The following is a 12,454-nucleotide window of genomic DNA, read 5'->3' as shown; positions in this document are numbered from 1 at the left end:
ATTATGTTGATATTCACCTTGTACTTTATTAACCAGATCCTTCTCACATACAAATCTTGCATACAATTAAGTAATGCGATCAAATTGTGTACTTATCCATCTTCTCAAAATGGTATTGTATTGGTTTCTTCCTGGGCCCATGCTAAAAACTGCTAACAAGAAATTGTACCGTTATTAATAACAGCGTATAAAATTGATGGTGTGAATACCTCACACACTTACATACACACATCTCACTTAAAATGTAGTGATGCATTCAAAAATGTTGTTTATGCCCTAATCTATCCGCTCCAAATAGTAATGCGTCTTCCTGCTCATGCTGTATCTTTTACCAAGTCAGGAAACATAATGTTCTTTGTAGAAGTCATGAGGACCATGATTATTATAGGCAATTTCATTGAAATTCACCTTATACTTTTAAAATATTCTTTTCATCATACATTTACTAGATAATTCTCAAAATTAAATAATATGACCGACATTTTTTTCCACAAGTTTCTTGAAAATGGGGCTGAGCTAGGGGTGTAACGGTTCACATAATTCACGGTTTGGTACATACCTCGGTTTGGGGGTCACGGTTCGGTACAGGTTCGGTACAACAACAAAAAGCAAAATAAAGTCCCAAATACATAATTCCAGGTTTGTTGTTATTTATTTTGAACAGTAGTGCAAGTTTCAGTATAAAAATAAGGAACTCTAACATTTTGAATAATTAACTGTATTACACAGTTAAAAACAAACCACAAACAGTAGCACACACACTCAGATGGCCGTATTATTTATAATGGCTGATGACAAAAAGGTTTCATCAAGCTGTAAAACTAAAAAGAAAAATTGAAAATAAATATTACAAAATAAATAATAAGAAAGTATTTCAAGGGCGCATAGCCGTTGCAATCTATGGTTGCAATATGCCAATAGCTTCCGTTATTTATTTTGGTCTCTCGGCTTTCATGTCTATTGGCTTCTTAAAATCAGCGGGGATTTGACCTGCTGTTGCCTTTTGCCGGGCTCCGGTGATTGGCAAATCTGGCTGATGCCTTCTGATATGATTCAGCATGTTTGACGTGTGTTACCATTAGCATACCGCACCGCTGTCGAACGACGCCGACACACCGTCCTCGTCCGATCCACCACACGCGTTATTGTAGTCCACAGGGAACCCAACATTTTCCCACACAGCTGACTTAAAAGAAGGAAGCAGGTGGGTCTTCTAGCTCCTGTGTGTTATCTGAAATTGCCATACAGTACTAACTTTTCTTGCTCTGTATTTTGTTAGTTTTGTTGTGTTTTCTTCTTGTTCTTCATTTGTTGTTTAAGGGCAGCTGGCAAACAGCTTTTAGGCGCAACACCGCCCAGTGGATTATATATAGTGTAATGGATACTGCCCTGAGTGACAGACTTTTTTCCCACTCATAAAAAAAGGCGTATTCGTCGTGTGACTGCATGTGCCGAACCGTGACGGTTTGGGACGAATACGGATACCGTTACACCCCTAGGCTGTGCCACACATTAATTTGATTAAGGTTCATCCCCTGGGGACCATGATACTCAATAGCAGATTCCATGAACTTCCACCTAATGCTTTTCACAGTATTTCATCAAGAGCTAAAAAAGATTGGAAACAATGGAAATAGTTTCATCAGTATTCCCGCATGAGTAGAACAAGAGGAAAAGCCATTATTATTGGAAACCATCCTCCCCACAATTATAGGAATTCCAAGGTATACAGGAAACACTCGAAATTACTCAAAACATACTGACATCACCCTAGTTTTCTCTGATTTTACTGAGTTTATTCTACACAAAGCCAGTACGATGCCTGAAACACAACATCAACTCTTTATCCTGCTCTCCAAATAATAAAATGTCCACTGAGGATAATCACTGTGATGTTGACTGTGTCTCATAAAGAGGTTGCCCACCCTTCTTCATGTACAGCACCATCATGAGTCATCTCTGTCTCATTAAAGATGCCGCATTCTTCTAAGTCTGCCTCATCTCTCTCTGCAGCAGTTTCAAATAGATAACATATTTCTCAAACTAAGAAGGGTTTACTTCATTTATGTGCTTTGTAAATATTGCAGTAAGATGAGCATTCATGATGGTTTCTGATCTTTAAATTAAATGTTTCTTTCAGCTGGAGGTCTTTCAAGAATTTTAAAAACCACACATTTTGAATACAAACTTTAAAAGCTTTTCATTTGGGAATATGGCAAAAAAAAGTGTTGGATTTGTGGTGGTATGTGTGTGCTTTGAGGGGGAGTAAAGGGGGAGAAATAGAGAGTGGGATTTGGAGGCTGTGCTGTGTTATCGGGTGCAGTAATAAGGTTTATCAAAGCTTGAATCACAAGGCAGGGACAGCTCTTCACTGCTAGTCTTAACACAAAGTGTCACCTCGTTTCTCTGGAGAGCCATCGGAAGCACCTCCGTCTTTCATTCCCTCCATCTGCCACTCTTATTCTCCTCTTCCTGCTCAGTCTCCCAAACTCTCTCCGATTTTTTCCCCCTTTTTTTTTTCTTTCCTTAGCTTGCATCTCTCGCTTCCTTCTCTTCTAGACTTTTTTGCTTCCTCATGTGTCACTTCTGTTTACATGTTTTCCTCTCTTTTGTCTCTCTCTTTGTCACTCTTCCCTGCTCAGTCTGTGCGTGCAGACGTAAAAGACAGGTTGTCCGCCGCGGCTTCACAAGGTTACCCGATACATGAGATGAGAAAAGAAGTGGCAGGGTGACAATTCACTTGAACTTCTTAGATATGCCATGTGACATCTAGAAACGTTGTCATAGAAAGTCAAATTCAGGGCTTGTTGTGTATAGTTTTTGACTGAAGAAATAAACCTTAAATAGACAACTTTCTTATGTTTTACTCATGTTTCCTGAAACCTAACCCTAATCGGGCCTGCAGTACATTTTTAGTAAGTGGCAAGTTCTTAAATATGCCATGTGACATATTGAATGTTGTCATGGAAGAACAATTCCAGGGCTTGTTTTATATAGTTTTTGACTGGAAAATAAAACTTACATAGATTACTTTCTTAGGTTTTTACTCTTGTACCCCAACATCTGACCCTAACCCTAATTTGTGTTGCAGAACACTCATAGTAATCATCAAGTTGTGAGATAATTATAATAATAATAATAATAATACATTTAATTTATATAGATATGGCCTGTAACATCTTGAACGTTGTCATGAAAAGGACAAATTCAATGCCTTACATAGACAACTCTCTTATGTTTTTACTCTTGTATCTTGAATTGGAACCGAACCCTAATTGGGGCCGCAGTACACATTTAGTTATTGGCCAGAAAAATATACACATCTCCTTCTAATAAAAACAATTCTGATAGTGAAGAGAGACATCACCCATGATGCTCCGCATTTATTTGACATGCTGGCTCACCATCGAGCTTAAAGCCACAAAGTTGCATGTTAGCGTTGTCGTGTTGGGAGGCAGTGAAGCCCATTGTTCATGTTTGGCTGTGTCAGGCTAACCACACTGCTTTAACTCTTATTAGCAACATGTGCTAATTTCTTCCTTTAGGGGTGTAGGAAGAGAGAATAGAAATGACATATCGAGAGAGGGTAAGAAGAAGCTTTTCAGATGTTGTCAAAGCATTGTGTGGTGGTGACACCGCAACCTTGAACGACAGACAACAATAGCTAAAAGCAGAACTAAGCTTTCTATGTTTGGGTCTGGATCTGCGGGCTTGTTTGTCTGCAAATGTAGTGCAAACATGCATTTGATGTGCTGGATGTCAGCACAGATTGAGTTCACTTCACCAGAGATAAAGTCTCCCCGGGACTAGCACTAGTGTTGGTGGCCCACATAGCCTCTATGTGCAGTGAGCTTATGGGCTTGGCAGAATTACTGCTGTAGCATCTCCAGCTAAAGTCAGTGTTTTGCTACAATAATCACAAGGCGTCCTGTCTCTAATCCTATCATTAAACTCATCTTATTACCCTCCACATGCTTTTAAGTCTCTCGCCTCCCACAGTGATTAAGTACAGTATGATATCACGATCTTAAAGGAGGTTGAAGATCGTGGTGCGGTCACTGTAAAGTGACGGCGCTCCCTGCTCCACGGCCCATGGGGTCAGACTGGAGAGCGAGCTCGGGCTGCATGGGTGTGTCTAGGGGGGAAGAGAATGGAAGATGGTAATGAAGGAGCTAATTGCTTCCAGTGGATTTTTGAAATCGAAGGCAGCATGCAAATGGAATATTGATGACTAAGGTGAAAATAAGGGAAAATGAGCCCGCTATATGATCGATTTGAAAGCCACGGATCTGTGCAGAACATGTCTCAACGGGCAATACATTTCCCCTGTTTTTTTATGGATCCGTATACACTTACCAGGTTTAATATTGCTGAGGTGCACAACTATTGCATTATATCAATTTGCTTCCTCTCTCTCTATTATTCATAGCAACAATGGTTTATTGATATTCTTTACAGCTTCACAGCCACTTTTAAATTACATCATTATAATTAATACACAAACAGCATTGGAAAGCAAACATGCCTTTTACTTTATTATCAATATGTTATGCCATATAACATATAGGCTAATTAGGGCTGCAACTAACAACTATTTGGATTTAATACATTCTAAATTAATTGATATATAATACAAAAAAAAGGTAAAGAATGTTCTAGTTTCTCAAGTCCAAGGTGATCTATCAAAGTTATTTAATTTTTGTCCAAAAAACAAATATATTAAGTTTAATATAACATGAAACAGAAATGTCAATATAAATATCGTAAATTCTGAGTCATCCAATAAACATTGAAGCTCCTTCTTTCTAAAATGTAAATGCAGTATTATAAGGTCGAGAATACTGATCGACCATGTTCATCATCATAGCATTAGCATTTGCCACAGCGAACTTAGAAACAAAGAAAAGCTTAGGACAATTTGATTACAAAATAGTATGAATGTATAAATGAAAATGTTGACCAGACATTGGAGCAAGGTTAAAAGGGAAAGGATCTCGAAGATTGTCATAAATTGTTTACGAAATACTTTTTCCATGGAAAGGATAGGAGCATGAATATCCGTACGAAATGGAAATCGCCTTCCATAGTTCTACTGAATGATCGACTGGCATTGCCATCACTAGAGCTGTGCTGCTATCATAAACCTTTGCACCGTCAAATCCCCAATTACACTGGTCAATAGGTCATTGCTCTTTGAGTCTGGCTCCAGCATTTACCACACCAATCATTGGTAATTAGCCGCTAATGGTCACATTTTGTTTTGTTGGTGTCTTTTAATAATAGTGTGACCTGGAATCCCTGTGAAGGCCTTAAGCCTGTGTTGCAATCTGAGTAGCATATCCTCTTATAAACAACCTAATTAGAGTATGCCAGGTAGATGAGGGGAGTTGCCATGACAATAACCTTTCTATCTTAGGTCAGGAGGGAGCAGACAGGATCATGTGTCTGGCGGAGATCTGAATGATCACCATGCTGCACACCTACAGAGAAAGCTTAGCAAAATAGACAGAGGATAAAGTCTTACAGAATCAATTTTCAAAAGTTAAATGACTCCAAAGATGCAGAGAAAAGTAAAATAAGTAAATCTCCTAAACCATCTGTCCTTCTCAAATAGGTACTATTTCACCCTTATTTACCCGCCATCAGGCATATGCAAGGCCCTCCCGGCAAGATTTCAAAGAAGGACCCCCAGTGTCCAGGGTCGTAACTGTCTCAAGGACTCTCTCTGAGTAAGGGGCCCCAGAGGTTTCACCCCATACACCAAATATGCATTAAAGCCAATTGGAGTAGGCAGCTTGCATTTTATTATGTACATTGGTGAACATTGCATATTTATATTTAAATATCTAAGAAGAAATGAATTACTTTCCGCTTACTGTATTTTTTGGTATTCACTGCACTATCATTTTGTTTGGACAACTTTGCAGGAGCAATATTATAGGGATACAAAATATCCAGGCTTCTTATGCAGTGAAAGCCTGTGCAAATTCTTAGATTAGATGCATGAAATCGGTGAAGATGGAGGTTTTTTTTCTTCTATTCTGCTGCCTTTCTGTGTTGCGCTGTCTCAGTGGTAATAATGGGTTTCTATTTATTCCCCTGGCACATGGATGAGGGCTTTTCACAGGGCCTTTTGTTGCCTCCCATACTATTTCCTCTTGTCTCCGTGCTGCGCAGAGACATGAGTTTGACGCCGTGGGGAGGATTTCTCCATGACCGGAATCAACACCCCATCATCCCGCAGCCCCTCTTCACTTCCCCTTTTGTTTTTCTCTCAATATTCGAATGTTCCTCCCCTCCTTCTGTATCTTTCTGCCAGCTCCACAACACTGCTCCCTCATGTTTACATATAGCCGGATCCGAAACAGCTAACTGAAGCTTTACAGCCTGCAGCCCCAATGCTTTTCTCTCTTTTGCTTTCTTATCTCTCTGCCTTTTTTATTTCTTTCTGCTCTTGACTTTTCAGTGAGCAGACAAAATAAAATAAAGAGGAAATACAAAGGAATTATGCCAGGTAATGGCATAGTTACTGTTACCAAGTGTCACAGCAGTGCGTGGTCCGGGCTTATTTTTCAGAAGGCTTCAATTTCTGCCTTGAACACCGTGTTCTTCGAGGTCGGAACCTTCTAACCCTCCTCTTGAGTTGTTAAGACATTTCAAGCCTAATGTATAACAATTGACATCAACTTCTTGACCTTGAGCGTGTCAAACCACCTTTTAAGAGGCATCAGGAGAGGTGTCAATTATTCCATCACGGATCGTAAGGAAACACTACTCCTGTGATTCACTTTCTTTCTTGTGTAGTCTTTTCTTTCCCCCAGCCCCGCAATTTTATTTTTGCCCTCGCAGTCGCCCATCCATCCCCTCGCTTTCTGTCTGGAGCTGTCTCAGCTTACTACCGTGTCAGACCAAACAAAATGGGCCCAGGAAGTCACTTTGAAACAGCGGTGTGATATAAAACTATAAAAAAACGGGCTAAGTTTGATTTATGCGCACCATTAGCGCGGAATAGTGTTCCATCATAAGTAGTCTGTCTGTCTAGGGGCTGTACGTGAAACCTAAATCCACGGTCATACAGATAGGACTTTATGATCTGAACAGAATGAGGGGATTATCATAGCTGTGATTATAGCGAGCTGTGCATTGTGTGTGTGTGAGAGTGTGTTTGCTTCTCTGCGGTATACAGTGGCTCTCATATTTACTGAGGCTGCTTCATGATTGATGTGGGGACCGGCACCAGTGTTTGGCTCGTTTCACATTTCAAAAGGTCCAGAGTGTAGCAATTAGTGGGATTTATTGGCAGAAATGGAATATAATATGCATTACTATGTTTTTTATTACTGTATAATCACCTGAAAGGAAGACTCTTGGGGCTTTTTGAAGCTTAAAATGAACCCATAATATCTTCCTAGGTCCTCTTTCACGGAGTTTGCCATGTTGCACCACCATGTTTCCACAGTCCCCAAAGGTTCACAATCGCAATACAGACTAGTGCAATATCTACATCGCAAGGCATATCATGTGAAATATAAGTTTGAATTAAGTATTGTGTTGTTTAAGAGAAGTACCATGCTAAAAACCTGTTCTACAAAGTAACTGAAAGAGGATTGTGTGGTACATATCTTCTTAAAAAATCACACCCTATCTTTTCAACGTATCTTTCAACGACAGAATTAATAACTTTAAAAAATATATCAATCGTTATAGTATTGGCATCATTTCTCAAAGGCTTTTAAAAGTCACCTATTTAGCAAAATCCACTTTTTCATTTCTTTTAGAAACATGTGTCCCCTCTGTGTAAAGAGATTCTGAAAGTTCCAGGAAAAAAGGTTTGCTCTCTTTCTCTCCTGATCCATTTATATTAAAACCTGTCTGAAAATGAGCTGAGTAGGGGACCGTTAAAGCTTTTTTTTTACGTTACCTGAAGGCCACCATAGTATTCTCTATGAGCTTGGAAAGGGAAGGGATTTCAGTTGATTGCAATTTGCGGTCTCACCACAAGATTGCAATATATATTGCACATTTGGCCTTTAAACATTAAAGTAAATGTGATAAAGATTGTCATAATTGACTGTTTGGGGGTATTAGTATGGTGCATTTGACTCTTTTTGCGTAAACATAGCAAGTACAGCAAGCTTAGTTGGTGAATGCTAGTGCTGAAAAAAAGGGCTTACTTCTGATCGTCATTAGAAAGTATTCAACTCCTGAAAGTAACATTTCATTTCTACCCTTGTCGTTTCAGCGAGGGAGGAGAACGTGGCCACCTTCCGCGGCTCGGAGTACTTCTGCTACGACCTGTCCCAGAACCCCATCCAGAGCAGCAGTGACGAGATCACGTTGTCCTTCAAGACCTGGCAACGCAACGGCCTGCTCCTCCACACGGGGAAATCTGCAGACTATGTCAACCTGGCGCTAAAAGATGGCGCCGTGTCCCTCGTCATCAATCTGGGCTCCGGGGCCTTTGAGGCCATCGTGGAGCCGGTCAACGGAAAATTCAATGACAACGGCTGGCACGACATCAAAGTGACACGCAACCTGAGACAGGTAATCGGGGGTAGCAGTGATGGACGGAGGTTGGAGACAGGTGGATTCTTTTTTTCCCCCGCTTTAGATCACCTGCTTCCAGGAGCTTTAAGAGAGAGCTGGCGTTTAAGAGTGTCACCTACTTCTGATTGGTTGCCATTCCATTGCCACAGTTCAGATACATTATTGAGATAGATGTGTCATTATACTTTTGGTTTTTACAATTACATTCTATTTAATTTAATTCCATTGATCAACTTCTTTTCCACAAATGAACAGTTTGAAAACAGGGCAGTTGTTCCGCATGTGATTGATAGCTTAGTCGAGGTTCCATTATTCTAGGTGTTTTCTCCTCTCCTGTTCATCGGCTTATTGAACGTGAGTTCCCTCTGTCCTATAATTAAAGATATCGGATGATTCTATTTTGCTTCACTCTCCCTTAAGCCGACACTTCCATCAGGCGCTGTCGCTATCTTTTCTGCTTTCAGAAACTGTTCTTATGTTTGTAGAGAATATAGACTCTCACTTTAAAGCCTTCAGAGAGTGTTTGCCTTTGAGCCGTCCATTAATGAAGTATTTATAGCTCAGATTAAGCTTTTTAAAGATGGAAATACATTTCCAGCAAAGATGTACATCTGTCGTACATGAACATAATCTGTTTCTTGACATATATTGTTTACTGAATGTGATTTAAAATGAGCTTGTAATGCAGTCGGGTGAAGAAATCAGAGCTAGAAAGTAGAAAGAGAGGATAATGAGAGCCAGGGCTGTATGGAGGTCTGGACGTGTCTCGGTTCCGACCTTTAGTTTGTTTGCAAGGTGAGACAACATTTAGCGTTGCTCTCAGAGCAGAACAACAAGTAAGTGCCGATTTTCCTGACCCTCCCTGACAGTAGGCTTTTGCCTCTCAGGTTAGTAAATAGGTAGCTGAACATTCCAACAGGATAACACACACTTTTTAGAAGCTAAGAAGCAATGGGCTGCTTTCTCTCTCTTTCCCTCTACCGATCTGTCTTTCTCTCTCTATCTTTGTTAGACTAAGGGTGAATAAAACACTACAAGTTTTGTCGGAGTTTAAGCCATCCTACACACATTTTTACCTTCATATCTTTCAGAACCCCTCTACATTTTCTTTTCGCAGGACTCTGGTGTAGAAAATGTGGCTAGGATGGCAAGCTGGCACTTTATTTCAGCAAATCTCTGACAAGCCATGTAGTGTTTTTTCACCGTAACACTAACTCATCCATGATAAAAGTCATTTTTTTACTACTAACAAATATCTAACCAACTAATGTACTAACTAACATCCTAATTCTTCATCATTGCTTTTGGTTTTAGTTTTCTGTCCATCCTTATTAACAACCTTTTTTGTTCACTATTCTTTTGATTTCCTTTCTTCCCCTTTTTCTGGAAAGCAATCAGGCATTGGACACGCTATGGTAAACAAACTACATTGTCTGGTAGATATCATTCTTATTGTCTTTTTTTTGGGTTTGCCGTGTGTCCCCTCCCCCTCTCTTCTTTTATTCGTTCTCTTTGAGTTTCATCCTAGACACTCTTATCAAAAAATGAGGAGATGGGTTTGTATTACCAGGCAATTCTTTCTTCGCTTCTTCTCAATTTCCTCCCTGACCTGCCAACAGCCTTCTTCTTTACCCCACAATCCCCCATTATGTTTTTTTTCACTTTGGCTTTTACTTTTTTTTCTCTGTTTCTTCCACATTACTGCAGATTTCCAACAAGTAAAACAAAATTGAATTTCTTTGCCTTAGTCAAGGCGACTAACTTTTTATCAAATTCTTTTTGCACAAAAAGTCCCCATTTTTTGTGAGGACTGTCGTCCAGAACTGACAGAAGCTTGCCACAATCCCAATGATGGGACCTCGACACCGAGCCCTAAAAGAGACCAAAAAATGGCAACCCTTTACCTTCATTGCGGGAGCTCTGACAGTTGTTTCCAACTCACTATGGTGCATGGCATGCCCACAATTCATTTACCCTTCACCTCCCAAATTCATTTAACCTCAACCCTGTCATCCAAATAACCACTAACACTCTAATTCACTCACCTTCCACCTGTCACTCAACCCCCCCCACATCCCCTGTGTGTGTTTTGTAGCATGCTAGTGAAAGTGGTGTTGTTGTGTTGTAGCTAACCTTGATCCCCCGTTACCCCTGGGCCCATACTCATAACATTTCTAAGAATAAGCATACTGATCTAGGATTATCGGTCTGCTCCTGTGACATTGAAAACACAGCCATGACACCTGAGCTAAACCTGATCCCAGATCAGCTGTTCTGAGAGTGTGTTTGAATATGGGCTCTGGTCTTGATTGTGCATGAGTCTCGGAGTCTGTGTGGCCTCCCCCCAGCTTTGCCTGGCACCATTGATCCACTTACTCCCTTACATGTCCAATTAAATGTGGTTAATTTGCCTTCTAACGGTGATGACCTTGGTTTGCACATTGATGGTGTGAAAAGCCTCCCTTCGTTTGCATGTGCGTGGATATATAGATGTAGATGTCTGCGAGAGATTGGCGAAAGTGAGACGGATGGTGTGAGAGTGAAAGTGTGTACGTATGAGTGTGTGCCCACCTATGTGTGTACAGTATACATGTGTGTCTGCATTTAGCAGATAAACCCCGAAACCTAAGACAAGTGTAGTCAATTTGTCCTTGGTTTGAACATTTTACTAACCCTCCCTCCAACCTAAAGTTTCCGAACCAAACCTACAATCCATTCTCTTACCCCCATCAAAGATAAAGAAAATATGCCTGGGCCATATTTTCTTTACCTGTCCTGTGAATCCTATGGCAAAAAATCCATTAACAAAATCCAAACACTGTCTGGTCCAAAACAATCGCTGAAAGGTACCAAAGGATTCCGTAAAAAAACTAAAAAACAGTTCAATGAGAAAGCAACCAACAGTGTGGGACCTAAAGAAACTATTTTGAATGCAGACCAAGGAAGGTGGTTTGTTTGATACACATCACAAGATCGAATACCAGAGTGTAATGGCATGGCTTTGGCTATGTGTTGCCCCTCAACAGGTGACTATCTCCGTGGATGGCATCCTCACAACCACTGGCTACACCCAGGAAGACTACACCATGCTGGGCTCCGATGATTTCTTCTACGTGGGGGGGAGCCCCAGCACTGCGGATCTGCCCGGATCTCCTGTTAGCAACAACTTCATGGGCTGCCTCAAAGAGGTAGAGAGACACGTTTCATTACATGACTAGTATACCATGTGGGTTGTCGCATTGCATTATTATACCTGCATTTTTCAAACTGTTGTCATGCATACATGTAAAGCCACCCACATACATTCTCCTAGTATTCACTCAGCAAGTGCAGCTGTTTGTGATACGGCATAAAAAAAATGATCAGCACACTTTTCCTGAAAAAGAAGGCAATTGAGAGTAAAATAAAATTGCATTATCAATTAAAGCTGCTGAGTTGGCAGCGGAAGTATCCGACTTTCAATATTCCCCCGCTTAATCTAATTCATAACACTTACTGCACTTTGTGTGTGAAGAAAATATCCCAAAATTGCTTCTGTCACATGTAATTTGCAGCATAAGGCTTGAGTGTGCCGCTGAAACGCCTCCCAATGGGCCGCATTCTGGAAGAAATATTTGCTTATGATGAAATAGGAATAAGCGTTGTTGTTTCGGGACATTCATAATGCATTCGCTGGCCCTTCGAGTTTGTCACTAGAGCCAGAAAAAGTATTAAGTACCCCGTTATTTACTATTTTGCTCGCCATTACTTATTCTGCAGCAAGTAAGGATAATAACGGGAGAACTGATGGCCCTTTGGTGCTGAAAAAGAACTTGTAACATGTATTCCTGCAGTTTAGCAGCAGGCTCAGAAATGGCATTAGGTTTTTCCCAAACTGGGGCCAAGTGTGTGTCTTAGTGTAGTAGCT

General features: G+C 40.5%; 1 protein-coding gene across 2 annotated transcripts in view; it reads left to right on the top strand.

Annotated features, from left to right (window-relative positions):
• The window catches only part of nrxn3b (neurexin 3b), a 332,817-nt gene that overhangs the window by 72,828 nt on the left and 247,535 nt on the right, over positions 1–12,454 (top strand). For both annotated transcript variants that reach the window (XM_079642411.1, XM_079642410.1), the window contains 2 exons: positions 8,243–8,544; positions 11,574–11,735. In XM_079642411.1, the coding sequence (XP_079498537.1) occupies positions 8,243–8,544; positions 11,574–11,735 (464 nt within the window). The remainder of the gene's footprint in view (positions 1–8,242; positions 8,545–11,573; positions 11,736–12,454) is intronic.

The sequence above is a fragment of the Notothenia rossii genome (genome assembly GCF_949606895.1).
Source record: "Notothenia rossii genome assembly, chromosome: 8".
In the NCBI taxonomy this organism is placed as follows: Eukaryota; Metazoa; Chordata; class Actinopteri; order Perciformes; family Nototheniidae; genus Notothenia; species Notothenia rossii.
Note: the sequence above shows the minus strand (reverse complement) of the source record. Positions and strands in the feature narration are given on the sequence as shown.